Source organism: Saccopteryx bilineata, chromosome 7, assembly GCF_036850765.1.
Source record: "Saccopteryx bilineata isolate mSacBil1 chromosome 7, mSacBil1_pri_phased_curated, whole genome shotgun sequence".
In the NCBI taxonomy this organism is placed as follows: domain Eukaryota; kingdom Metazoa; phylum Chordata; class Mammalia; order Chiroptera; family Emballonuridae; genus Saccopteryx; species Saccopteryx bilineata.
Genome location: NC_089496.1, coordinates 56,907,571 through 56,935,528, shown reverse-complemented (window position 1 = coordinate 56,935,528; position 27,958 = coordinate 56,907,571). Strand labels below are relative to the sequence as shown.

At 57.1% G+C, this 27,958-nt stretch overlaps 1 protein-coding gene across 4 annotated transcripts; it reads left to right on the top strand.

Annotated features, from left to right (window-relative positions):
• The first annotated feature begins 87 nt into the window (after positions 1-87).
• On the top strand, positions 88-17,804 carry C7H7orf57 (chromosome 7 C7orf57 homolog). 4 transcript variants are annotated; one of them, XM_066240257.1, is made up of 9 exons: positions 88-923; positions 1,242-1,417; positions 6,677-6,862; positions 8,536-8,668; positions 9,914-10,064; positions 12,494-12,591; positions 13,040-13,254; positions 14,335-14,346; positions 17,223-17,803. In XM_066240257.1, exons 2-9 carry the CDS (start codon positions 1,363-1,365, stop codon positions 17,267-17,269), a joined length of 897 nt encoding a protein of 298 aa, XP_066096354.1. In that variant the 5' UTR covers positions 88-923; positions 1,242-1,362; the 3' UTR covers positions 17,270-17,803. The 4 variants fall into 4 exon arrangements, with proteins under 4 accessions (XP_066096354.1, XP_066096353.1, XP_066096356.1 ...); XM_066240256.1 differs by having other exon boundaries at positions 914-1,050; positions 17,223-17,802; XM_066240258.1 differs by lacking the exon at positions 88-923 and adding an exon at positions 934-1,061.
• Positions 17,805-27,958: the final 10,154 nt, after the last annotated feature.

Below are 27,958 nucleotides of genomic sequence, written 5' to 3'. Positions count from 1 at the left end.
GTAATAAATCATGTTTTGTTAACAACAACAACAACAACAACAAAAAAAGTGACATTCTATCATGTCTGATTTGGCAAACGCTTTGTAACAATGTAAGGCTAGAATTTAGCTTTATGTTACAGTCCTAAAATAGGCAGAACTGTTTTTAAAATTTTTATTTTCTACTTTTATAGTAATCCACATTACAACTACATTTTGTGTCCAAATGAAAAACAAAGCTGCAGGCTCCCACTTGCGGAGCACATTAAAAATAACCCATGGTTAACATGGATAACTCGTCTTTTAAAGATCAAGTTGGATACAATGTTTGTTCTCTAGCCCCCCCCCCCATCCCCTTTTATTGAAAGTGGACATGATGTCTAATATTTATGCTCTTAGAGTTGTATGTAACACGATCCGGGGAAATTCATCACGAGACACAATTGCAGAACTTCCACTTAACGTCCTGCGTTCTTTATCACCCTTTAAAACTTCAAGTGCAAAACAACGTCAGTCTGCACTGTCACCCGCGTGCTCTTCACCTGTCCGGCCACAGACAGGTGTGTGCGGTACCTGATCCTCTGATGGACGGTGGGTTTGCGTCTGAGGCTTCCACAGAATTAGGAACAGGTGTTACCACAAGTCTCTCCATGTAATCGCGATTACAATCACCTCTCACTCCCGGGGTTGAGGTTGCCCGCGTTGCTGCAGGCAGATGCGGCCCGGGGGACCCCCTCCCTCGCCGGGGCGGAGCCGCCCGCCCCTTCCCCCCCAGTTCCAGCCGCGCCCGCCGGTTGGCCGCCTGGCCGTTGCCCGGGGCGACGCAAGTTGTTGTGGTTCCGCGCGGCGCTGGTAGCTGGGAGTTAGTGATTGGCCCTCGCCGGCCAAGTGTGGACTTTGGTCTCAGGCGCAGCGGGAGGCACCGCCCGGACCTCCGCGAGCAGGTGAGCCGGACCGGGCAGCCGGGGGTCTGGACCTGGAGGGGGCCACCTGTCGCCTGGGCGGGGGGAGTCGGGACCTGTTGTCCTCGGCTCTGTCTTCCCGGCGAGGACGTGGCCCCGGCTCTGCTGGGTACGCTCCGTGTGCGTGAGACCCTGCCGCCCGCCCGCGGTCACCCGTGCCCCTGCCGCACGCCCGCGGTCACCCGTGCCCCTGCCGCACGCCCGCGGTCACCCGTGCCCCTGCCCACCCGTGCCCCTGCTGCACACCTGTTCGGATGCGCACGCCCTTCCTCACTGTTAATACGCCTGCATCCGTGTCAGGTGGAGGGGACGGACAGACAGCAGCGGCACGCAACGAACCTAACGGGCCCCTGCAGCTCAGCCCCGCGCGGCCCCCGGCTTCCCCGGCTCCCCGTGGGCACCGGCCCAGTGCGTCTCAGGCATGAGCAACGCGAGCAAGGCGCCCCAGGGCACCACCAGCCGCTACGCTCCTTGCGGTGAGTGAGGCCAGGGCAGCCGGTCAGCCTCCGCTGCCTTCCAGCTCCGCACCCAGCACCCCGCCTGCGTGGATAAACGAACGTGGGGTACCCCAAAGCCAGGGGCACCATTTCTGCTCCTGTGCCCAGGTGTCAAAGCAAGCTCTACCTTTAGAAAAGGAGAACCAGGCCCCCCACTGCGGCAGCCCCAGCTGCAGGCCACAGGCGGCTCTCTGCCAGGTTCTCTGTGCTAGTCTCGCTCTCTGACCCTCGGCTCTTGCCCTGAACGGTGACTTACTTTCTCCCTTCCTCAGTTGCCCCCAGGGTCTTTCATTGATTGTCTATTCCTGCTCCTGGTTTAGACCCCAGCCAGGTTAACTGCGGGCCCTGCTCCCAGGGTCTGGACACAGAAACCAGGCTCTGGCGGAGTTTGTGTGGCTTCCTGCTCGGCAGGTTTGAGCCGGGCAGGGGGAAGGAGGAAGGCCAGGGTGCTGTGGGCCGTTGCTGCCTGTGTTGGGATTGCTCCCCATCCCGGGAAGGGCTGGAGAGAGGGGTGGAGGTGGAGGCAGGACCCAGGGGCTCACGGGGAGAGGCAGGGTGTGGGGGGGTGCTGGCAGGCACTCTGCAGCTCCTGTGTCACTCAGAAGTGGCACTAGAGTGTGGCCTTCACAGGCTCGGAGCTCTGACTGCGACACTGTGGGGGGACATGGCGGTGGCCGGCTGGGGTGGGGCACAGGAAGTGTGGCAGTCTCCCCTGCTCTGCCTGTGTGTGACCTCTCCGTGCCCCGGGGGCGGCCCTCCCTGAGTGAGGAAGCGCTGTTCTCACGCCGTTACACACTAACATTTCACCTCAGAGCAGCACGACGAGGTGTCATTCATTCACCCCGGTTTCGAGGTGAGGAAGCTGAAGCAGAGTCTGAGGACGCGGCCAGATGGGGGTCGTCCCCCTCACAGGCGGGTCCAATGCCCAGGCTTCAGCTCCTGGTCTCCGAGGCCTCGGGCAGCCCACAGGAGGGCCGGCCCCTGGGGGCCCGGCTGAGACTTCAGCAAGAGCTGTGGACGGGTCGTGGGCCCTCCCTCTGGTCCCTCTCAGCTGTCCCCCTGCCGAGGCAACAGGGTGGTGGTAGCAATCCGCACGGGTCCGTGATCCGGGGCTGGACGAGCACCAGTCCTCTGAGAGGTGGAAGCTACAGACGGTTCTTTGTCCCCTTGAGCCCCGTGTGAGCGGTGGTGGCCCCGGTCCTCGGTGCACAGGGCCCCGGCTCACTGAGCGTCTTTGCGCGCAGTTTTAAATGGCGGAGCCAAAGCTTCCAGTAATGAGAAGGAAGAAGACACAGTGTTCTCTGTGGATTAATTAGTAATCAAAACACGGAGAGGAAGAATAAAGCTCGAATGGCCCTCTAACAGAGAAGTCACCTGGCCTGAGTGTGAGCCGAGTATGAAGCTCCTGACCTCTTCACTCTTCACTGACCCTCTGTGTGCTCCTGCACAACTTCTTACACCTTTGGCATTGGACCCCCACCCACCCCCACTTTTCACAGCGATAGTGTTGATTCAGCTAGTTACTGTCCTTTCAATGTTTAGAAGATTTGCCGTGTCAAATATTGACTTGCATGCTGGGAACTCAGCTTCAGTTCTAAATAGAAGTCGGATGTCTAAGCTCTTAGCTGAGAGGGTGATTACTTGTTGTTCATGGGGTCCCCCTCGGCTGATGTACATTGACCAGTTCTCCTGAGCGCCTCCTGGATCAGGCAGGGTTCTTTAGAGCAAGGGAACCAACAGGATGTGTGTTTGTGTACACAGTCCCACGAGCGAGAGGGATTTTAGGGAACGGGCTCACACAGCTGTGAAGCAGGCAGGTTCAAAGTCTGCTGGGGGAGGGGGAGCCCAGGGCAGGACTGTTGCAGGTGTCCTGGGTCTGAAGGCACCTGGAGGCTGGATTCCTTCCTCCTGGGAACTCAGTCTTTTCTCCTAAGTCCCTGCACAGATGAGATGAGATGAGACCCACTCACATTGCTGCTTTACTCAAAGTGCCGTGATCCGCTGACCAGGCGGTGGCGCAGTGGATAGACCCTCGGACTGGGATGTGGAGGACCCAGGTTCAAAACCCCGAGGTCGCCAGCTTGAGCATGGGCTCATCTGGTTTGAGCAAAGCTCACCAGCTTGGACCCAAGGTCACTGGCTTGAGCAAGGGGTCACTCGGTCTGCTGTAGCCCCCTGGTCAAGGCACATATGAGAAAGCAATTAATGAACAACTAAGGTGTCGCAATAAAAAACTAATGATTGATGCTTCTCATCTCTCTGTTCCTGTCTGTCTGTCCCTGTCTATCCCTCTCTCTGACTCTCTGTCTCTGTAAAACAAAAAAAAAAAAAGAAAAGTGCCGTGATTCACGTGTTAACCTCATCTAACCTCATTTAAAGAGTTACCTTCACAGCCTATATGTCCTGTTGTGGTTCCCCCCTGCACTGATGCCCCACGGACGGTGAGACCCCTCCCGGCACAGCCACCTTCCAGCCCGACCTCACTGTGGTAACCGGCTCTGGCCTCCTCCTCTTCTAGACTGGTATCGCCACCTCCTCCTCTTCTAGACTGGTACTACCACCTCCTCCTCTTCTAGACTGGTACTACCACCTCCTCCTCTTCCAGACTGGTATCACCACCTCCTCCTCTTCTAGACTGGTACTACCACCTCCTCCTCTTCCAGACTGGTATCGCCACCTCCTCCTCTTCTAGACTGGTACTACCACCTCCTCCTCTTCCAGACTGGTATCGCCACCTCCTCCTCTTCTAGACTGGTACTACCACCTCCTCCTCTTCCAGACTGGTATCGCCACCTCCTCCTCTTCTAGACTGGTACTACCACCTCCTCCTCTTCCAGACTGGTATCACCACCTCCTCCTCTTCTAGACTGGTACTACCACCTCCTCCTCTTCTAGACTGGTACTACCACCTCCTCCTCTTCCAGACTGGTATCACCACCTCCTCCTCTTCTAGACTGGTACTACCACCTCCTCCTCTTCTAGACTGGTACTACCACCTCCTCCTCTTCTAGACTGGTATCACCACCTCCTCCTCTTCCAGACTGGTATCGCCACCTCCTCCTCTTCTAGACTGGTACTACCACCTCCTCCTCTTCCAGACTGGTATCACCACCTCCTCCTCTTCCAGACTGGTATCGCCACCTCCTCCTCTTCTAGACTGGTATCGCCACCTCCTCCTCTTCTAGACTGGTATCACCACCTCCTCCTCTTCCAGACTGGTATCGCCACCTCCTCCTCTTCTAGACTGGTACTACCACCTCCTCCTCTTCCAGACTGGTATCGCCACCTCCTCCTCTTCTAGACTGGTACTACCACCTCCTCCTCTTCCAGACTGGTATCGCCACCTCCTCCTCTTCTAGACTGGTACTACCACCTCCTCCTCTTCTAGACTGGTATCACCACCTCCTCCTCTTCTAGACTGGTACTACCACCTCCTCCTCTTCTAGACTGGTACTACCACCTCCTCCTCTTCCAGACTGGTATCACCACCTCCTCCTCTTCTAGACTGGTACTACCACCTCCTCCTCTTCTAGACTGGTACTACCACCTCCTCCTCTTCTAGACTGGTATCACCACCTCCTCCTCTTCCAGACTGGTATCGCCACCTCCTCCTCTTCTAGACTGGTACTACCACCTCCTCCTCTTCCAGACTGGTATCGCCACCTCCTCCTCTTCCAGACTGGTATCGCCACCTCCTCCTCTTCCAGACTGGTATCGCCACCTCCTCCTCTTCCAGACTGGTATCGCCACCTCCTCCTCTTCCAGACTGGTATTGCCACCTCCTCCTCTTCCAGACTGGTATCGCCACCTCCTCCTCTTCCAGACTGGTATCGCCACCTCCTCCTCTTCCAGACTGGTATCGCCACCTCCTCCTCTTCCAGACTGGTATCGCCACCTCCTCCTCTTCCAGACTGGTATCGCCACCTCCTCCTCTTCCAGACTGGTATCGCCACCTCCTCCTCTTCCAGACTGGTATCGCCACCTCCTCCTCTACCAGACTGGTATCGCCACCTCCTCCTCTTCTAGACTGGTACTGCCACCTCCTCCTCTTCCAGACTGGTATCGCCACCTCCTCCTCTTCCAGACTGGTATCGCCACCTCCTCCTCTTCCAGACTGGTATCGCCACCTCCTCCTCTTCCAGACTGGTACTGCCACCTCCTCCTCTTCCAGACTGGTATCGCCACCTCCTCCTCTTCCAGACTGGTATCGCCACCTCCTCCTCTTCCAGACTGGTATCGCCACCTCCTCCTCTTCCAGACTGGTATCGCCACCTCCTCCTCTTCCAGACTGGTATCGCCACCTCCTCCTCTTCCAGACTGGTACTACCACCTCCTCCTCTTCTAGACTGGTATCGCCACCTCCTCCTCTTCTAGACTGGTACTACCACCTCCTCCTCTTCTAGACTGGTATCGCCACCTCCTCCTCTTCTAGACTGGTATCGCCACCTCCTCCTCTTCCAGACTGGTACTACCACCTCCTCCTCTTCTAGACTGGTATCACCACCTCCTCCTCTTCTAGACTGGTATCACCACCTCCTCCTCTTCTAGACTGGTATCGCCACCTCCTCCTCTTCTAGACTGGTATCGCCACCTCCTCCTCTTCTAGACTGGTATCGCCACCTCCTCCTCTTCTAGACTGGTATCGCCACCTCCTCCTCTTCCAGACTGGTACTACCACCTCCTCCTCTTCCAGACTGGTACTACCACCTCCTCCTCTTCTAGACTGGTATCGCCACCTCCTCCTCTTCTAGACTGGTATCACCACCTCCTCCTCTTCTAGACTGGTACTACCACCTCCTCCTCTTCTAGACTGGTATCACCACCTCCTCCTCTTCCAGACTGGTATCACCACCTCCTCCTCTTCCAGACTGGTACTACCACCTCCTCCTCTTCTAGACTGGTATCACCACCTCCTCCTCTTCTAGACTGGTACTACCACCTCCTCCTCTTCTAGACTGGTATCACCACCTCCTCCTCTTCTAGACTGGTATCACCACCTCCTCCTCTTCCAGACTGGTACTACCACCTCCTCCTCTTCTAGACTGGTATCGCCACCTCCTCCTCTTCCAGACTGGTATCGCCACCTCCTCCTCTTCCAGACTGGTATCGCCACCTCCTCCTCTTCCAGACTGGTATCGCCACCTCCTCCTCTTCTAGACTGGTATCGCCACCTCCTCCTCTTCCAGACTGGTACTACCACCTCCTGTGGTAACCGGCTCTGGCCTCCTCCTCTTCCAGACTGGTACTACCACCTCCCCGCCAAACGGCCCGAGAAGGCTGTGGATGCCCCTCTGGTGTCCCAGATCCCAGGTCTCAGCGAGCTTCGGAACCCGCCCAACGGGCACGTGCCGGGGGCACGGAGGTACTGGATCAAGGAGACCGACTCGGAATACGTGAAGCTGGCCAAGCAGGGTGGCCAGCCCGGTAAGACCCCAGTGCACAGGTCTCTGCTGTGTGGGGACAGACAGAGAGCCCACTGTCATCACTTCTTCACATGGAAGTATCACTGCACAGAGTCTGGGTTTTCCCCGGGCCATTGGGGAGGGAGGGTAAGTGGTCAGCTGGGGACCTGTCTACTCTTGAGGGACGTCCTGCAGGTGATGAGAAGTTAGACTCCACGGGCTGAGCTCACGGAACTGGCCCCGGCGGGCCTTTCTCCCGGGTGGCACCTGTGCCGTGGTCCACCCTGTCTCACGCTCTGACGGCGGAGCCTCAGGGCATTGTGCCCGGGGCAGAGCCCGCCTCTGCGGTTCAGCGGCCTCGGTGGGCAGCTTGGGCAGCGTCCGTGCCCGTGGTTTGGTCTCAGTGCCCGCGTCCCGTGCCCTCACGTGTTTTTAATAATGGGGACCTTAGATCCTTAGATGAGTTTCAGTGTTGATGTGGATGGACATCCAATTTCTCTGTGATTTAACTGAGAACGTGCTGCCTGGTTTTGTGGACAGAAGTCGTTGATCGGGTGATGGAGTCCTGTCCAAAATGTCCCACAGCTGGCCTTTGTCACAAGTGGCGCAGAGAGATACTCACCCCCCCTCCCCCCGCTGCCATTTACCCCTAAGAAAACTGTCATGGAGAATGAAAGTCAACATCTGGGCTGCAGCGGTCAAGAGCCCAGGACGGAGCATCGGATTCAGACCATGTAGAGCCCACAGGACGGGACCTCCCCACTCCCGGCCTTTGGCGATAGGACATTTAGGGGGACAGCTGGCAAACCTGAATTGAGTCCTGCAGCTTAGATGACAGGATGGAGTCTATGCTGTCTTACAGCAAGGACACTGGGGGGCAGAGACGAGGCTGAGATGAGGGGCAGAGTGACGAAGCAGGTGGTGGTGGAGGGGGGTGTGGACATAGCATTGGGGGTCTGGCCGGGGGCGGGGCACAGGACAGCGCCTACTGCTCCTGCAGCTGTCTGCGAAGTCAGAACCAGGTAAAAATCCAACGTCACAATTTCCTCCCCGAGAGTCAGACGTCCGCAGTGGTGGCTGTTGCCCTTGGTAACCTGTCATTGCTGCTGCTCTGCTGTCCTTAATGGGTCCTGACACCCCCACCCAGCCCCCGGCTAGGACAGAGCCTTCAGCTGTGTGTGTGTGTGTGTGGGGGGGTGTGGACAGGGGCAAAGGCCAGAGAAACAGAGCGGAGGCAGGTGGATCGGGGCTGGACGGGGCAGTTTCTCCCTAAAGCGCTGTGGGGCGAGGGGCCGCCCCACAGTGGCCGAGGGGAATAGACTGACCCAGGCTACAAGGAGGGCATGGGGCCGCTGAGAGGGCAGCCGGCCAGCAGCCCCCCGGAGGCCTGAGGAGCTCTGCTCCCACCAAGGTCAGCCTGGGGCGACAAACCAGCCACAGAATGGGGCGTGTCGGCTGGCACAGAGGTCAGGGCAGGGGCTGGTGGTGCGTGGGGGTGTCCCCCCTCCATGCCAAGCGGGGCTCCCACCTCAGCATGTGCACAGGGCAGGGGGGCTGAGGACCAGGGCCGCCCTGATTCCTGGAGCTCCAGGGCGCCCCGAGCCAGCCTGAGGAGGAGTCACAGTGTCCCCTGTGAACTGCGACCTGCACCTGGATGGGTGGAAACCACTCACCGTGTCTCTCTTTGGTTTTGAGATCTGCTGATGCACTTGGCCCCGGGGACGGGGACCGGGACAGGGACGGGGACCAGGAAGAGCTCGCCTGTGACCTACGCCTTGCCAGACTGGTACACCCACCACAGCAAGCCGCCCACAGCCAAGCAGAGGCAGTGAGTATCTGAGGGGTTGCACGGCTCATCTTCGCAGGAAAAAAGAGTTGTTTTTGTAACAACACCTGTGATTTCTGGCCTGGGTGCTGGACGCTGGGAGGCGGGCCTTGGGGAAGGGCGATGTGTGGACTCAGAACCTGGAGGAAGAGCTGTAAGCTTGGGGAAAGGAGCAAGAACGGTGTCTACCACCCCAAGGCAGGCAGAGGGAGACGGAGGGGAAGATGGAGGGAGAGAAGGAGAGGGAGATGGAGAGGGAGATGGAGGTAGAGAAGGAGAGGGAGATGGAGGGAGAGATGGAGGTAGAGAAGGAGAGGGAGATGGAGGGAGAGATGGAGAGAGAGAAGGAGAGGGAGATGGAGGGAGAGAAGGAGAGGGAGATGGAGGGAGAGATGGAGGGAGAGATGGAGGGAGAGATGGAGGAAGAGAAGGAGAGGGAGATAGAGGGGAAGATGGAGGGAGAGAAGGAGAGGGAGGGGAGGGGAGATGGAGAGGGAGATGGAGGGAGAGATGGAGGAAGGGAAGGAGAGGGAGATGGAGGGGAAGATGGAGGGAGAGGAGAGGGAGATGGAGGGGAAGATGGAGGAAGAGAAGGAGAGGGAGATGGAGGGGAAGATGGAGGGAGAGAAGGAGAGGGAGATGGAGGGAGAGATGGAGGGAGAGAAGGAGAGGGAGATGGAAGGATAGGTGGAGGGAGAGAGGAGAGGGAGGGAGGGGAAATGGAGGGGAAGATGGAGGGAGAGATAGAGGGAGAGATAGAGGGAGAGATGGAGAGGGAGATGGAAGGATAGGTGGAGGGAGAGAGGAGAGGGAGGGAGGGGAGATGGAGGGGAAGATGGAGGGAGAGATAGAGGGAGAGATAGAGGGAGAGATGGAGGGAGAGAAGGAGAGGGAGATGGAAGGATAGATGGAGGGAGAGAGGAGAGGGAGGGAGGGGAGATGGAGGGGAAGATGGAGGGAGAGATAGAGGGAGAGATAGAGGGAGAGATGGAGAGAAGGAGAGTGAGATGGAGAGGGAGGGGAGGGGAGAGGAGGGAGAGATGGAAGGAGAGAAGGAGTGGGTGTTGGAGGGGGAGTTGAGTGGAAGGTAGAGAGGAAGAGAAGGAGGGAGGAGGGAAGGAGGGAGGGAGGAAGGGAAGGAGGGAGGGAAGGAGTCAGGGAGGGAGGAAGGAAGGAAGGAAAGAAGGAAAGGGAGGGGGAGATGAAATCCGGAAGCAGCCGTGGTGATGGGAGTCTCTGGTTCTGCAGGGGGCTCCCTGCATACCGGCCGGATTACATGGTTCATGAAGAGTTCAACCTTGACGGGGCCAGCGGGAATTACGAGTCCCGAAGGGGGCCATTCGACTTTGACATGAAGACTGTTTGGCAGAGAGAGGCCGAGGAACTTGAAAAGAAGAAGGTGACAGGCGCCCTCATAGAGGGGGTGTCGGCCCCACGCTCGTGGTCCCTGAATGGGGATGCGGTGTCAGCCGGGGGTGTGTGTCTGTGACATCGGCCGGGGGTGTGTCCGTGACATCAGCAGGGGTGTGTGTCCATGCCATCAGCAGGGGGTGTGTGTGTGTCCGTGACATCAGCAGGGGGGTGTGTCCGTGACATCAGCAGGGTGTGTGTGTGTGTGTCCATGACATCAGCAGGGGTGTGTGTCCGTGACATCAGCAGGGGGTGTGTGTGTGTGTCCGTGACATCAGCAGGGGTGTGTGTCCATGACATCAGCAGGTGTGTGTGTCCGTGACATCAGCAGGGGTGGGTGTCCGTGACATCGGCAGGGTGTGTGTGTCCGTGACATCGGCAGGGGTATGTGTCCGTGACATCGGCAGGGGTGTGTGTCCGTGACATCGGCAGGGTGTGTGTGTCCGTGACATCGGCAGGGGTGTGTGTCCGTGACATCGGCAGGGGGTGTGTGTCCGTGACATCGGCAGGGGGGGTGTCCGTGACATCGGCAGGGGGTGTGTGTCCATGACATCAGAGGGGGTGGGTGTCCGTGACATCAGCAGGGGGTGTGTGTCCGTGACATCGGCAGGGGTGTGTGTCCGTGACATCGGCAGGGGTGGGTGTCCGTGACATCGGCAGGGGTGTGTGTCCGTGACATCGGCAGGGGTGTGTGTCCGTGACATCGGCAGGGGGTGTGTGTCCGTGACATCGGGGGGGGTGTCCGTGACATCAGCAGGGGGTGTGTGTCTGTGACATCAGAGGGGGTGGGTGTCTGGGACACAGCAGGGGGTGGGTGTCTGTGACATCAGCAGGGGGTGGGTGTCTGGGACACAGCAGGGGTGGGTGTCCGTGACATCGGCAGGGTGTGTGTGTCCGTGACATCGGCAGGGGTGTGTGTCCGTGACATCGGCAGGGGTGTGTGTCCGTGACATCGGCAGGGGGGGTGTGTCCGTGACATCGGCAGGGGGTGTCCGTGACATCGGCAGGGGGTGTGTGTCTGTGACATCAGAGGGGGTGGGTGTCTGGGACACAGCAGGGGGTGTGTGTCTGTGACATCAGAGGGGGTGGGTGTCTGGGACACAGCAGGGGGTGGGTGTCTGTGACATCAGCAGGGGGTGGGTGTCTGGGACACAGCAGGGAGTGGGTGTCCGTGACATCAGCAGGGGGTGTGTGTCTGTGACATCGGCAGGGGGTGTGTGTCCGTGACATCGGCAGGGGTGTGTGTCCGTGACATCGGCAGGGGTGTGTGTCCGTGACATCGGCAGGGGTGTGTGTCCGTGACATCGGCAGGGGGGGGGTGTCCGTGACATCAGCAGGGGTTCTGCACTTGAAACCTGGACCTGCTGACAGGCAATAGGCCACCCTGGCGCTGTGTTTGGAAGAACAGACGATCTTCCTGTGGATAAAGTCTGATCCTCAGGCCTTTCCACTGATGCCTTTGCTTTTGACTTTGTATCTGTGGAATCGCTGCCCAATCCCAGGCCACAGAGCTTCCCCTGTGACTCTGCCTAGAAGTTTCATAGCTTCCCCCCCCCCCGCCCAGATGTACACCCCCACCCCACATCTGTCTCTCTTCCCAGCACACCCCAGCTCTCATCGGGGAGTCCCCTCCCCACAAACCCTTGCACCTGTCACTTGCCAGGTCCCTTATTCTATTTCTGAACGTCAGCCCCACCCTCCTCGACCCCGGCTGCCACCTGGGTTGGGTGTCCCGTGGCTCAAGATCCCTGTCCCACGAGCGAGCGAGCATGTCTCCTCTGACCACACCTCCACCCCCACCAGGACATCCACGTCCCCTCCCTGGTCACCTCAGGCCCTTCCCCTCTGACCACGCTGTCCCCTCCCCCACTGTCGCCTCCGTCTCTCCTGATCTCTCAGGCGGGACCAGGCCTTCTACATCGGACACCACGGGGTGCCTGCCGGGCTGTGCCAGGCTGGACGGCATGGGAGCCCCCCTTCAAGGCCGGTCTCCCATCCCTCATCCCCTCTGTTCCCACTTGATGGCTCAGGGTGAAGGACTGGAGGTTCTCCAGGGCCACCCCCGGAGAGGCTCTGCCTGAGCCCAGCTGGGGGCTGCCCCCCTCGAGTGTGGGGCCCAAGGGGCTCAGTCCTCCCTCAAGACTTCACCCCGAGAGCTGTCGCCCGTGTTCATCCCGAGTTCACGCGTCTTTGCTTGAACACAGCAACGCTGTGGGTGGCCAGGGGTCCCTGTCACCTGGGTTGAGCGGGGTCCTGCCGTGCTGTGTGGCCCCGTGGTCGTTCACCAGCGGCATGACTGCCAGGCCGCGGTCCCCTGTGTTTGACTCTGGCCGCTGGCCGCGAGCTGCCTTCTCCCTCAGCCTCCACCCCGGTGAGCGCCTCTCACTAACACAGGGTTCTGTGTGTTTCTCTGCCCAGGTGAAGCTCCCAGCCATAAACTCCAAGCCCCTGGGCAGAGCCGGGACGCCGCTGGGCCCCAAGGACCCTGCAGGAGGCAGACTCTCCTTCCCTCCCATGTACGTGCCTGGGCAGCCCGCCGCGGTCTGGGTTCGGGGGGTCTGGTGTTTGGCCCCAGTGACCACAGTGACCACGAGGCAACACGCTGTGCTCACGTCCGCCTGGGGGGCGCGGGCTTCCCTGCGACGCGTCTGCCTTGTGACTCTGATGTCACAGCTTCCCACAGCCGGCCTGCACGGTCCTGTCCCCGCCGGCTGGCCTGCTGGCCTGTTTCCCTTTCACAGGGAGCTGTCTCTCTATGGCCCTGAATCCTAGTTTGTGCTGGAATTAATGTAGTCCATTGTCTAATTCTTCAGAGGGAGGGAGAGAGAGAGAGAGAGAGAGGGAGAGATCCTTAGGTTCTAAGGAGTCAGCCTCCAAATGAACTCACTATCGGCACGTTTGCCGAGACTGCCTGGGTGGCCGCTGACCCTTGTCCGTAACCTTGTCCGTTCCTCTCCTCCGGAGGCCCGGTCAGAAGAGCGGCTCACCCACCAACTTCTCCAAGCTGATCAGCAACGGGTACAAGGACGAGTGGCTCCGGCTGCGAGCGGACGAGGACAGGAGCCCCACACCGCCGACGCCCGCAGCGTCCCCCTCGGCTCCGCCCTCGGAGGGCGAGGGGCCCGGTGCCCAGCGGCCCCCAGACCCGGAGGATCCGGAAGGCTCCACGGAGGCCCCAGGTGAGGTGCGCGTGGCCGGCCCGCGCCCTGGGGCCTGTGCCCCCGGAGATGGCGGCCCCTCTCCCCTGTCTCGCGTGGTCTGTCTCCTCCGGCCCCGTCTCAGAACCACGGCGACCCGGGCGGACGCGCCCAGGGGACAGAATGCGCGTTTCGCTTTTTTTTTCCTCCTCGTTCGGACGGACAGCAAACGTCGCGCTTTTCTGTGGGCCTCAGGTTTCTTCCTCGTTGCCAACGATGCCAATGCTTCCTCTGCCAGCCGCCAACCAGACAACACACCAAATAATGTCCGTTTAGTCTTGGGATCGCCAAGGTTCTGACCCGCGACCCCGGAGCTCCCCCAGCAGCCGGTCCCTGAAAAGGGGGGGGCTTCGTGACAGGCCCCCCACCCCCGGTCTCTGAGAAGACCTCGCAGTTCACGCCGGAAATGACTCCATGCTCGGCGCTCTTCCTTATGCTTTGTTCTCAGACTCTGAAGAGTTGAGAAGTTTTCCGTAATTAGACGGTCAGGATATATACTATGTTGATTTTACTTTTCACGGTCACAGTCATGGGTCGAATTGCTCTTATTTTCGGCTGCATCATCTGGATGCCCCGTGGGCACCACATTTCATGTGGGTAGCTCCGGGAATTACTGACCGTTGGCCCGGAGGTGACTCAGTGATGCATCTGAGGCTCATTTCTGGGTTAAGTGGGGGGAGGAGGCGGGTTCTTGTCTCTCCATCTGAACTGTTTCTCACGATGGTTTGGGGACATGAGCTCTGCTGGCCTTTCCCCACCCAGCTCCTCACCCTGGTGGCAGTGCCCCCCTCAGTCAGGGGGTGTCGTCACGGTGCCTGCTGAGCCCTGGCCCCTCGCTGGCCCAGCCAGTTCTGCTGACGACACACACTCTCTCCCCTGTCTGGTGGATACGTGGCCAGTTCCCACCAGATGTTGTAAAAGGTTCACTTTAGAGCTTTCCAAGGGCTGGTGTGTTCTGCGACTGACAGTTTTAAGTCATACAGCCTGTTACTAATTCTGTAATTGTTTTAAAACTCGGTCCATTTCATTACATCGAACTAATGTCCCTGTTCTTCATTACAGAGGCTTCAACAAGTGAGTATTTCTAGAGACTGTGTTTGCGTCGAACTACCACAATGTCTGACACACAAAAAAAAAAATCGGCAAAGTTCTTCAGTCTGGAGCCAAGCCTCCCGGGTCCTCCCTGCCCGGATCGCAGGTGTCCTAACAGCGTTGCTGTGAACAGCTCCGCGTTCCAGAAACACGGCTCGGAGGGCGGCCGGAGACGGAGCACCAGTAGTACAGGAATACTTTGTTCTTTCGTGCGTATCACACAAAATAGGACACAGTTCAGTGCGGGATGGACGCGGGCCCACGCCACGGGACAGGTGTGTGCTCAGACGGCGGGAGAGGTGTGTGCTCAGACGGCGGGAGAGGTGTGTGCTCAGACGGTGGGAGAGGTGTGTGCTCAGCCACGGGAGAAGTGTGTGCTCAGCCACGGGAGAGGTGTGTGCTCAGACGGCGGGAGAGGTGTGTGCTCAGACGGCGGGAGAGGTGTGTGCTCAGACGGTGGGAGAGGTGTGTGCTCAGCCACGGGAGAGGTGTGTGCTCAGCCACGGGAGAGGTGTGTGCTCAGACGGCGGGAGAGGTGTGTGCTCAGACGGCGGGAGAGGTGTGTGCTCAGATGGCGGGAGAGGTGTGTGCTCAGACGGTGGGAGAGGTGTGTGCTCAGCCACGGGAGAAGTGTGTGCTCAGCCACGGGAGAGGTGTGTGCTCAGACGGCGGGAGAAGTGTGTGCTCAGACGGCGGGAGAGGTGTGTGCTCAGACGGCGGGAGAGGTGTGTGCTCAGCCACGGGAGAGGTGTGTGCTCAGACGGTGGGAGAGGTGTGTGCTCAGCCACGGGAGAGGTGTGTGCTCAGACAACGGGAGGCAGCGGCCGGGGCCTCACCTGCACGGGGCAGCTTAGGGTCTCAGCGCCATGTTAGTGCATGGTCTTGTGCAGATGGGATTACTCCACCACGGGCCAGGTATGGGACCCAGTCCAGGAACTGTCATTGAAGAATCGATGAGCTTAGAGACTTTCTATCGGGAAGTCGGTCACGGTGCGTGTTCCATCACCTGTGTCCCCAAATCAGCAGCAAGACCAGCTCCGTCTCAGAGGAACATCGTAACTGGCCCAAATTAGTGGCGGACAAAGCCAGCAGAGAGGCCGTGGGACCTGCAGGGGCCGCGCGTGGGTGTGCTCTGGGAGCTGACGGGTCACCACCACAAGTCGGGCCCCGGCCCCCGCCAGAACTTCCGACCCTCGCCTAGCAGCGGCCACACACGCCTCCCCTGTTCCCCTTTCACCCGCGGTGTGCGCTGGCGCTAACGTCACACACAACCAGACCCATCCAGAGCACGCCCGTTCCTTCCAGCCGCGAGACCACCGAGAGGGGGTCGCCGTAACTCCCTGGACCTCATCAGGGCTTCTCATCAGTGCTCTGTCGTCCCTCCATGAGGCAGATGCGGGATTGTCACTCTTCCCTGATGGCAGTGTTCTCAGCCGTCTCGATGTTCCAGAGAGCTGGCCTGTGGGGTCCCGGGCAGAGCACTGTCCCCCAGAGAGCCGGCCTGTGGGGTCCCGGGCAGAGCACTGTCCCCCAGAGAGCCGGCCTGTGGGGTCCCGGGCAGAGCACTGTCCCCCAGAGAGCCGGCCTGTGGGGTCCCGGGCAGAGCACTGTCCCCCAGAGAGCCGGCCTGTGGGGTCCCGGGCAGAGCACTGTCCCCCAGAGAGCCGGCCTGTGGGGTCCCGGGCAGAGCACTGTCCCCCAGAGAGCCGGCCTGTGGGGTCCCGGGCAGAGCACTGTCCCCCAGAGAGCCGGCCTGTGGGGTCCCGGGCAGAGCACTGTCCTCCAGAGAGCCGGCCTGTGGGGTCCCGGGCAGAGCACTGTCCCCCAGAGAGCTGGCCTCAGGGCAGGTGCAAGGACTTGGCCTGCAGGGACTGGCACCACACGGCCCTCTGGGGCTGGGAAGCCAGGGGAGTCACTGCCAGGGGTCCCCAAACTTTCTACACAGGGGGTCAGTTCACTGTCCTTCAGACCGTTGGAGGGCCGCCACATACAGTGCTCCTCTCACTGACCACCAGTGAAAGAGGTGCGCCTTCCGGAAGTGAGGGGGGGTGGATAAATGGCCTCAGGGGGTCGCATGGGGCCCACGGGCCGTAGTTTGGGGACGCCTGCGGTCACCTCCCTCCCGCCCCCTGGCCTCGCCCCGGTTGTGCTCACCCCATGAGTTCAGCTCAGCACCCTGTGTCCGCGGAGCCTTCTCCGCCATGTGGGGGCGCGCGCTGCCCTGAACGCGCGTGTCTGACGGGCGGGCGCGCGCACGGGCTGAGCTGGTCCTCGGAGCGCAAGTTGGAGATGTGTTTCTGATGCATGATGTGCACCTGCGGGTAGGAGGGCGCTAAAACTTCCTATAGACGTCAGGAATAATCCTTATCAACACAGACAGAAATGTGGGTTTTCCTTTATTTTTTAAATTTTATTTATTTTCTACAGAGACAGAGAGTGAGTCAGAGAGAGGGATAGACAGGGACAGACAGACAGGAATGGAGAGAGATGAGAAGCATCAATCATTAGTTTTTCATTGTGCATTTCAACACCTTAGTTGTTCATTGATTGCTTTCTCATATGTGCCTTGACCGCGGGCCTTCATCAGACCGAGTAACCCCTTGCTCGAGCCAGCAACCTTGGGTTCAAGCTGGTGAGCTTTTGCTCAAACCAGATGAGCCCGTGCTCAAGCTGGCGACCTCGGAGTCTCGAACCTGGGTCCTCTGCATCCCAGTCCGATGCTCTATCCACTGCGCCACTGCCTGGTCAGGCGGTTTTCCTTTATTTAAAACAAACGGCTGTGTGTTCGACTTCGTAAGAAGTGTCCCCTGTCGGTGCCACTCTGGGCCGTCCGCTCACTTCTTCACTCTGCGTTGCAGGTCCAGCGGCCCCTCCACCGACAGCGGCAAGGGCACAGCTCGAGTGACCTCCACCCAGGACGCCTTTCAGATCCTGTCCCGCCGGCTGAATAGGACCCGACCACGTCACAGCTATTTATAAAACCCCCTGTTGTAATTTACGAAGATAGAGGCTTACGAAATCATTTGTCTTAGAGCAGATTTGCCGTCACTATTGTGTCCACAGTGAGAGGCCTGGGTTTTGCTTCCTGCATTTCTCTGGGGTGTTAAGTAGCTATGGGGACGCTGTGCCTCACTGGCCCCCTTCCTCCCCGCCATCAGCGGACATCACCTCCTACCTGTGCTCCTCGGGTGGTGACGTTCTTATTGAAATCCATTGTTTTAGACTTTAATAAAAAGAAACTCACAGGTCTTTTCTATGATTTGGTCCTGTAGTCTCTGCAGAAATAATTGTTCTGTTAAATAAAATGAATACCAGAATATTGCAGTGTAGTATATTATGAAGAAAAGAGTTAATATTAGGCCTTGACGTTTTAGACATTTAATATAAAAAAACACTGGAGCAGGCCCTGGCCGGTTGGCTCAGTGGTAGAGCGTCGGCCTGGCGTGCAGAAGTCCCGGGTTTGATTCCCGGCCAGGGCACACAGGAGAAGCGCCCATCTGCTTCTCCACCCCTCCGCCACGCTTTCCTCTCTGTCTCTCTCTTCCCCTCCCGCAGCCGAGGCTCCATTGGAGCAAAGATGACCTGGGCGCTGGGGATGGCTCCTTGGCCTCTGCCCCAGGCGCTAGAGTGGCTCTGGTCCTGACGGAGCGATGCCCTGGAGGGGCAGAGCATCGCCCCCTGGTGGGCGTGCCGGGTGTATCCCGATCGGGTGCATGCGGGAGTCTGTCTGACTGTCTCTCCCTGTTTCCAGCTTCAAAAACAAAACAAAACAAAACAAAACAAAACAAAACAAAACAAAACAAAACAAAACATTGGAGCACTTACTAGGTTTAACTTTTTGCTAACTTTTTTTTAAATAAACGGAAATCCACAATCTTTAACATTTTATTATATATTACCCCTTAATAAAAACATGTTTAATTTTAGTAGTTAATTTAGTAGTCTTCACAAAAATTATTTAATAATCAGACTGAGCTGTTTTATAAGTTTTGCTACTGTTTGTATGTAATGAGCCTGAAGAGGCAGTTTTACATTCTGTACATTTAACTCAGTAGTAAAATAATAATCTCCTGATGGAAGATTGCCAGAAAGCCAAACAAGGTCATGGATGGTTTAGCTCCTTTACCAGAGTAACCTTATCACGCCCTAGCTCACCTGCAGTTTAGAAGTTTTACGTTAGTTTTTGAAATGAGAAACTTGAGTGAGAACACGTTTCTGTATGCAACGTGAAAAAAAAATGTGGCTGGCTGGGTGTATTGAATAAAAAAGAAGAGAGCATTATACTAGACATTCATTTTCCCCCTCTTTCTTCCTCTCCTTCAATTCCAACCTGGTTCTCAAACACCCCCCCCCCCCCCCCAGGAAAACACACCCTCGGGAGCAGAGAGCAGCAGCCCACAATTCTTTTAATTCTTGTTTAGGTGGTTGGAGGAAGGGACACCTGTGGTTGGAGGAGAGACAGAATTTGGAGTAGGGACCCGTGTCCTTCCCTCTGCTGCTGTTCTCCTGACTTCGAACCTGGCCTCTGTACCCTGTGACGCACACACACAGGGGACGCCACCTGGGGAATGCTCCCTCCGGGGACTCGCCTGTATTTGGGGGTCTGTGTGTCGCCGGTGGAATAGGGAAAAAAAACACTTGTCTGTGCTCAACCTGGGGCTGCAGCAGTTCACCGGCCAGGACAGGGAGCTCTCTGCCCGGTCAGGAGTCCCTGAGAGGCTGAGGACGGCTGACAGAGGTCCTTCCGAGATGACCCGGCGTGGGCAGCTCGCTGTCACAGGGTGGGGCGAGGCGTGGGGCGAGGCATGGAAGACACGGGACAGAAGAGAACTAAGCAGAAGAAAATAAAATTTTGATACTCTTGGCCACGCCCACTCCAGCTAGTCCTCTGCACTTCCCCAGGGCCCCACCTCCTAACAGATCACATTCAAAGGCGGGGCATCAACAGATGAATTTTTTTTTTTGGGGGGGGGACAGTCCATGGCACAAAGGGTGGGTGGGAGTCACTAAACTGACTCAGCAGGATTTTTTGCTGACTCTGAACTCAACAGGCAGCGCCCATTCAGAAGGAAGACTCAGAGGGGCCAACTCCAGCTCGGTCCAAGGAGAAAATCTGTCTCAGGATCAAAATTATCTATAGGTTTTTAAGGCATTCCCTATCAAAGTCGTTTTTTCAAAAACAGACAAGCTGCTTCTAAAATTTACATGGAAAGATGCAGGCCTGACAGTAGCAGGAACAATCTTAATAAAAGAATTAAGTAGGAAAAGTCCTGCATCGGATAGAGAAGCCCACTATGTCATCACAGTCCTGCAGACAGCGCAGCAAGGACCTGTGGGTAACCACGGCAGGATAGAAAACCCAGAAATAACCCCAGAGACGTGCGCAACGGATTCTGACTTTGAAGGCACAAAAGCTCCCGGTGGGGGAAGAATCGCCTTTTCAACAAAGGGTGCTGGAGCCACTTGACAGCCACAGGCAAACATCCAGCGGCTTCCCCTGGCCACCTCCCCCCCCCCCCAAAACTGAGCCATGAACTTAGACGTAAAACATAAAACTATCAAACTTTCAGGAAGAGAAAAACACAGTTTGCGGAAGTCCTCAGGATCTAGGGCGAGGTGGAGTGTTTTCAGACTTGACAACAAGACATGATCTATAAAAGGGGAAACTGATAAGTTGATCCCATCAGCATTAAGACAAAATCCTCATGAAAGCCCATTTGAGGAGGATAAAGCCACAGACTGGGGAAAAACATTGGCAAGTGATTAATTTATCCAACAAAGAACTTGCACCTGGAACTTGTGAAGAACTCTTAAACCTCAACAAGAGGAGCAAAAAAAGCAATCCGGTTGGAAAATGGGGAAAAGACATGAACAGAAACTTCACCAAAGAGGATGCGCCAACGTCAGGAAGCACCTCAGAGGCGCTCACAATCCCTGGTCCTCGGTGAGGGCAGGAGACTGACCGTCCTGGTGAGGTGTCAGTGCAGGACGCTGGTCCCCGGTGAGGGCAGGAGACCGTCCTGGTGAGGTGTCAGTGCAGGACGCTGGTCCTCGGTGAGGGCAGGAGACCGTCCTGGTGAGGTGTCAGTGCAGGATGCTGGTCCCCGGTGAGGGCAGGAGACTGACCGCCCTGGTGAGGTGTCAGTGCAGGACGCTGGTCCCCGGTGAGGGCAGGAGACTGACCGCCCTGGTGTGGTGTCAGTGCAGGACACTGGTCCTCAGTGAGGGCAGGAGACTGACCGCCCTGGTGTGGTGTCAGTGCAGGATGCTGGTCCCCGGTGAGGGCAGGAGACTGACCGCCCTGGTGAGGTGTCAGTGCAGGACGCTGGTCCCCGGTGAGGGCAGGAGACTGACCGCCCTGGTGTGGTATCAGTGCAGGACACTGGTCCTCAGTGAGGGCAGGAGACTGACCGCCCTGGTGAGGTGTCAGAGCAGGACGCTGGTCCCCGGTGAGGGCAGGAGATCGTCCTGGTGAGGTGTCAGTGCAGGATGCTGGTCCCCGGTGAGGGCAGGAGACTGACCGCCCTGGTGAGGTGTCAGTGCAGGACGCTGGTCCTCGGTGAGGACAGGAGACTGACCGCCCTGGTGAGGTGTCAGTGCAGGACACTGGTCCCTGGTGAGGGCAGGAGACTGACCGCCCTGGTGAGGTGTCAGTGCAGGACGCTGGTCCTCGGTGAGGACAGGAGACTGACCGCCCTGGTGAGGTGTCAGTGCAGGACACTGGTCCCTGGTGAGGGCAGGAGACTGACCGCCCTGGTGAGGTGTCAGTGCAGGACACTGGTCCTCAGTGAGGGCAGGAGACTGACCGCCCTGGTGAGGTGTCAGTGCAGGACACTGGTCCTCAGTGAGGGCAGGAGACTGACCGCCCTGGTGAGGTGTCAGAGCAGGACGCTGGTCCCCGGTGAGGGCAGGAGACTGACCGCCCTGGTGAGGTGTCAGTGCAGGACGCTGGTCCTCAGTGAGGGCAGGAGACTGACCGCCCTGGTGTGGTGTCAGTGCAGGACACTGGTCCTCAGTGAGGGCAGGAGACTGACCGCCCTGGTGAGGTGTCAGAGCAGGACGCTGGTCCCCGGTGAGGGCAGGAGACTGACCGCCCTGGTGTGGTGTCAGTGCAGGACACTGGTCCTCAGTGAGGGCAGGAGACTGACCGCCCTGGTGAGGTGTCAGTGCAGGACGCTGGTCCTTGGTGAGGGCAGGAGACCGTCCTGGTGAGGTGTCAGTGCAGGACGCTGGTCCCCGGTGAGGGCAGGAGACCGTCCTGGTGAGGTGTCAGTGCAGGACGCTGGTCCCCGGTGAGGGCAGGAGACCGTCCTGGTGAGGTGTCAGTGCAGGACGCTGGTCCCCGGTGAGGGCAGGAGACCGTCCTGGTGAGGTGTCAGTGCAGGACGCTGGTCCCCGGTGAGGGCAGGAGACCGTCCTGGTGAGGTGTCAGTGCAGGACGCTGGTCCTCGGTGAGGGCAGGAGACTGACCGCCCTGGTGAGGTCGTCCTGGTGAGGTGTCAGTGCAGGACGCTGGTCCCCGGTGAGGGCAGGAGACCGTCCTGGTGAGGTGTCAGTGCAGGACGCTGGTCCTCGGTGAGGGCAGGAGACTGACCGCCCTGGTGAGGTGTCAGTGCAGGACGCTGGTCCTTGGTGAGGGCAGGAGACTGACCGCCCTGGTGAGGTGTCAGTGCAGGACACTGGTCCCTGGTGAGGGCAGGAGACTGACCGCCCTGGTGAGGTGTCAGTGCAGGACACTGGTCCTCAGTGAGGGCAGGAGACTGACCGCCCTGGTGAGGTGTCAGTGCAGGACGCTGGTCCCCGGTGAGGGCAGGAGACTGACCGCCCTGGTGAGGTGTCACTGCAGGACGCTGGTCCTCGATGAGGGCAGGAGACCGTCCTGATGAGGTGTCAGTGCAGGATGCTGGTCCTTGGTGAGGGCAGGAGACTGACCGTCCTGGTGAGGTGTCAGAGCAGGACGCTTGTCCCCGGTGAGGGCAGGAGACCGTCCTGGTGAGGTGTCAGAGCAGGACACTCAGAATGGAAACAGTAAACAAGAACGGAACACCACCCACTGGTGAGAATTTGGAGAAAATGGGCCTCACATTCCTCCCTTGCTTGTGGGGATGTGGATATGACACCCCTCGGGGAAGGTTTGGTGGATTCTTGTAAGATCAACCGTACAACCCAGCCATCGCCCGCGTGGCGTGGTGTGTATCCCAGACAGATGAAAGCTCGCGTTCACATCAAAACCTGTGCATTAAGTTATTTCACAGACGCTTTCTTCTCCACAGCCTGGAAATGGCCTACCCATGCCCTGGCAGGTGTGGTGCCCAGCCCGGCAGTGGAAACATGAGCTCCGGTGGAGGAGACGCGGGCGGCGCTCTCGGGGACTCTGCTGGGTGAGAACAGCCAGCTCTGGGAGGCTGGATGCTCCGTGTCTCCATGTGTATAACATTTCCTTAAAAAATTCTTTTATTTAGATTTATTTTAGAGAGAAAGAAAGGGAGACAGGGAAAGAGAGAGACAGGAACATCAATCTGTTCCTGTATGTGCCCTGACCGGGGACGGAACCCACAACCTTTATTTACATATTGGGACGATGCTCCAACCAGCCGAGCTATCTGGCCAGGGCTCCACGTGTCTAACATTTTCAAGATGATGAGTTTTAAGAATGATGGACAGGGCCCTGGCTGGTTGGCTCAGCGGTAGAGTGTCGGCCTGGTGTGCGGGGGACCTGGGTTCGATTCCCGGCCAGGGCACATAGGAGAAGCGCCCATTTGCTTCTCCACCTCCACCCCCTCCTTCCTCTCTGTCTCTCTCTTCTCCTCCCGCAGCCAAGGCTCCATTGGAGCAAAGATGGCCCGGGCGCTGGGGATGGCTCCTTGGCCTCTGCCCCAGGCACTAGAGTGGCTCTGGTCACGGCAGAGCGACGCCCCAGAGGGGCAGAGCATCGCCCCCTGGTGGGCAGAGCGTCGCCCCTGGTGGGCGTGCCGGGTGGATCCCGGTCGGGCGCATGCGGGAGTCTGTCTGTCTCTCCCTGTTTCCGGCTTCAGAAAAAAAAAAAAAAAAGAAAAAAAGAATGATGGACAGGTTGGTGGATGTAGGGGTGCTGAGAGGAAGGGGCGTCGCTATCAGAGGGTGACGGGTTTTTTTGGGGGTGATGGACTGCTCAGAATCTTGACCTTGGAGGTATCAGACATGTGACAGGGTTGTGTAGGATGAAATACAGTACAAAACACAAACACAAATGAGCCCCAGGGAAACCACGAAACCCCGGGCGATCGTGTTCCTGTTATCCCCGGGTGCTTGCTGGCCACTTCCACACGATGAGTGAGAGCAGGAGGCAAGCTAATGTGACAGAGAAGCTACCGACCATCACACATCTCTGCCTCCCCTCTGACCCGGGGCCTCCGGCACAATCCACAGCGCTCCCACCTGATAGACGGCTGGTAGACAGAGGAGCTCAGATGGGTCTCACTAACTTGCAGAAAGTCAACAGCTGCAGGTAAAGCCACGGTGGGCTGAGCACCTGTTAGGAAGTTGACCCCTATCACTCCTGATGGCCCGGGGGAGAACTTCCCTGTGAGCAATGGGTTAGAGGAGGGGTCGTCCACCTTTTAATACCTACCGCCCACTTTGTATCTCTGTTAGTAGTAAAATTTTCTTTTTTCTTTTTCTTTTTTTTTTTTTTTTTAAGCTGGAAACGGGAAGAGACAGTCAGACAGACTCCCACATGCACCCGACTGGAATCCACCCGGCACGCCCACCATGGGGCGAAGCTCTGCCCACCAGGAGGCGATGCTCTGCCCCTCCAGGGCGTCACTCTGCCCTGACCAGAGCCACTCTGGCGCCTGGGGCAGAGGCCAAGGAACCATCCCCAGCGCCCGGGCCATCTTTGCTCCAATGGAGCCTTGGCTGCGGGAGGGGAAGAGAGAGACAGAGAGGAAGGAGGGGAGGAGGGTGGAGAAGCAGATGGGCGCTTCTCCTGTGTGCCCTGGCCAGGAATCGAACCCTGGTCCCCCGCACGCCAGGCCGACACTCTACTGCTGAGCCAACTGGCCAGGGCCAGTAGTAAAATTTTCTAACCGCCTACTGGTTCCACAGTCATGGTGATTTATAAAGTAGGGAAGTCACTTTACTTTATAAAATTTATAAAGCAGAATGACAGCAAGTTAAAGCATATAATAATAATTATTTACCAAGTACTTTATGTCGGATTTTCACTGTTTGGCAGAATCAATCTTTATAAAACAACTCACTATAGTTAAATCTATCTTTTTATTTATACTTTGGTTGCTCCGCTACAGCCCACCATGAAAGCTGGAATGCCCATTAGTGGACGGGAGGGACCAGGTTGACCACCACTGGTTTAGAGGAAAAGCAACCGATAGAAGGGGGTGTGGAGAATGGAGTGCAGACAGAGCTGGGGGGCAGCACAGGGTGGAGTGACCCTGAGGTCCCCATTCTGCCTCTGCGTTTGGTGTCCAGCTGACTGATGTAAAACGCCCCCTCTGGGGACAACAGCTTCCCGCCAGCAGCAGCTCTGCAGGGGAAAACAAGCGTGAAGCCAGTTGCCGCGGCCACCATCACAGCCGCCTGGCCCGTGCAGGCTCGCATTGGATTCGGACAGTCGGTAAAGGAATGGCGGAGTCGGAGGACGGTGGGCCATTCTGTTTATTGCTGTCTCACCAAGACAGGCAAGCCGCAAGAGAAGACAAGGGGAAAAGCAGAAGACCAGCTCTTCCCATGAAGGACAAGGGATCAGGGAGGCCCGGCAATGGTGATAGCAGGAACCAAGAGAGAGCAAGCACCCCGGTTTGCCCCACTTTATAGTGTAGAAATCAAAACCTTTAATCCAGTATGCAAACAAGGAAGTCTCTGATAAAAAAAGTCACTTATCTACTCTGGTTTCTCTTCAGATCGCATAAATCTTTCGCCTTTTACAAAGTCACTTATCTGAGGCAGAATGGGATTCCTCATGAGAGTGCACCACCCAGATCATACAATCAGTCAAGGGTGTGGGGAAAAGCTTAGTCTTAAAACTAAGCCTTAGGCTATAAGGAGGCTGCCTGCTTACAGCCTGTCCCCCACACCCAATGCAAACTATAAGCGAGCAAACCTATACATCATATTTACAAACTTATTTGACCAACATTCCACCCTTTTTGCTCGCTTCACAATCTAAACCACAGGTATCTCTCAGGAGGATCACTGTGCAAGGATTGGGATACATTGCATAAACAGAAACAGTACCAACCACAGCAATAGGATTAACAAATCAGAAGCTATGGGCGAAATGAGAGAGCTGTCAGTGGCACCAAGAGAGGCAAATCTTTTCCCTCTGGCAAATTACAGGCCGGAGTTTTGTCTGCAGACAGCACCGTAGCTGGCACCAGAGGCCGCCCTGAGTGGGTATACCAAACCTTATTGGCCAATACACCAGTATCTGCTGGTTCTATGTGTAGTAAAATAGGAGAACTCATTATTGGCCATAAAAAAATTATGAAGGTGCCCTTCATAATGCTGTCCTCCTGAGCACTCAAGGGGTAATACACTTCTACCTTAGGTGGCCAGGTGCTGGTTGCCCAAGGAGTTAACTGGAGGTCCACCTCTAGCCCCTTTCCCCAGCTGCACCTGACTCTAAGGTCGCATAGGTGACTGGACCCAAGACTTCCTGCAGTTCTGCCCTCACGGGCTGGTGCTAAGAGCACAGCGATGTTGCAGGTAGGCACCCCACTTGGCCAGGGTGGAGGTTTGGGCCATACCACTACGGGGTTTGGTCGCCCAATCTCTTACCCATCCTGCAATAGGGTATGTTGTCTTGACTGTAACTGGTGTTGTGGTTGTAATACTCTCAGTGGCCAGGAGGGCAGCATACACAGCTGCCAGCTGCTTCTCTACAAATGAGTAACGAACTTCAGCACCTTTCCACAATTGGGACCAAAACCCAATAGGTTGCCGTAGGCGCTCTGTCCGCTGCCACAAGCCCCATCCAAACCCCTCTGAGGTTACATGAACATCCAGCTCACAGGGCCTGGCAGGATCAAACACATTCAAGGCCTGTGCCACCTTGACAGCTCTCTTAGCTGCTGCAAATGCACCTTGCGCCTGCTCAGTCCAATCTCAGCAAATCCCCTTCTGAATAAGGCTGTACAAGGGGCGTAGTAACTGAGCCAGATGGGGTATAAATGCTCGCCAATACCCCAACAGATCTAAGAATTCCTGTAACTGTTTTACCGTAGTGGGCACGGGGTATGCTTGAATCTTATCTATAACTGCGTCAGGGATAACTTTTGTTTTACCCAACCAGACAACTCCCAAGAATTTAACAGATAACCCAGGTCTTTGTAATTTGTTCTCGTTGACTGCCCAGCCACATGCTTTCAAATGGGACAGCAGGGTAGGGACTGCTGGCTGCAATTCTGGAAAAGAATCACTAGTTAGCATAATATCATTAACATAATGGTACATGCAAACTGCCTCTGGCTGTTTCCATTTAGCCAGGTCAGCAGCCACCAGCCCATGGCACAAGGTGGGGCTATGCAAATAGCCCTGGGGTAACACTGTAAAGGTCCATTGTCTCCCTTCCCAACTGAAGGCAAATTGGTCTTAACTCTCTGCAGCTATATCAATAGAGGAAAAAGCATTGGCCAAGTCTGCCACAAAGTGGTATGTCCCCAACTCATGGCTTAGCCGATCCATCATGTTAGCTATTGAGGGAACAGCAGCGTGCAAAGGGGGAACAACTTTATTAAGTTCTCTGTAATCTACTGTCATTCTCCGGGTCCTGTCTGGTTTGCGCACAGGCCATACTGGGGAGTTGTAAGGACTGTGTGCTGGCCGGATGATCCCCACCTTTTCTAGTTCGACGATTGTCCCTGTGACTTCTTCATAACCACCTGGCAGGCGGTACTGCTTGGTGTTAGTCACACGCTGAGAGATGGGTAATTGCAAAGGGGAATGTGATGCGTGTCCCCGCAATACTGCCTTCACAACCCTGATCTGCAGCTGGAACTCCCCAGCTGTAGTTTCCAACTACAGTTCTTGCAAGACATCTACCCCCAAAATATACTCAGGAATAGGAGATATGTACACCTTGTATGGCTTAGGAGGCAGTCTTCCTATCCCCAGTGGAATAGTTGTGCTTCACACAAACAGATTGGCCCCCATAACCGTCAATGGCCACTGGGTACAATGGGTGTTGGCCTTGGTGGATACAGGTGCAGAATGTTCCCTCCTCTATGTGGCCTAAATTGTGCCCCCATCTCCATCAGCCCTGCCTGGGTGTAGGGCCGGACCACAGAGTGTTCCATTACCTGGGCAGGAGGCTGTGGCTGCCCCTGAGGGACTCTTTGTTGCTGAGTTTTTACCTTGGCGACCACTGGTCGGGCTCTCAGTGTGCGTATGGCAGCTTCAGCCTGAGCCTTCTCATCCTAAGGGGAGTTGCAAGCGCCTGCTCCCGCTGACTCAAAGCCAATCCACCTGCACGGATGCTGCTGCTCCTTTGGCAACCGTTTAGGCTCCTGTGGCTGCTGGCTTTTGGCCAGAAGCTGAGGCTCGAGCTCTTGAATCAACAAGTGCAAACCTTCAGCTTCCAGGGCAAACTGCAACT

What these genes read in the sequence shown, in the direction of transcription:
- C7H7orf57 (XM_066240257.1), top strand. Translation starts at nt 1,363, where the DNA reads ATGAGCAACGCGAGCAAGGCGCCCCAGGGCACCACCAGCCGCTACGCT. An exon ending in CCCACAGCCAAGCAGAGGCA is followed by an intron (nt 8,669 to 9,913) that starts GTGAGTATCTGA and finishes CTGGTTCTGCAG; the next exon opens with GGGGCTCCCTGCATACCGGC. An exon ending in AGGAACTTGAAAAGAAGAAG is followed by an intron (nt 10,065 to 12,493) that starts GTGACAGGCGCC and finishes TTCTCTGCCCAG; the next exon opens with GTGAAGCTCCCAGCCATAAA.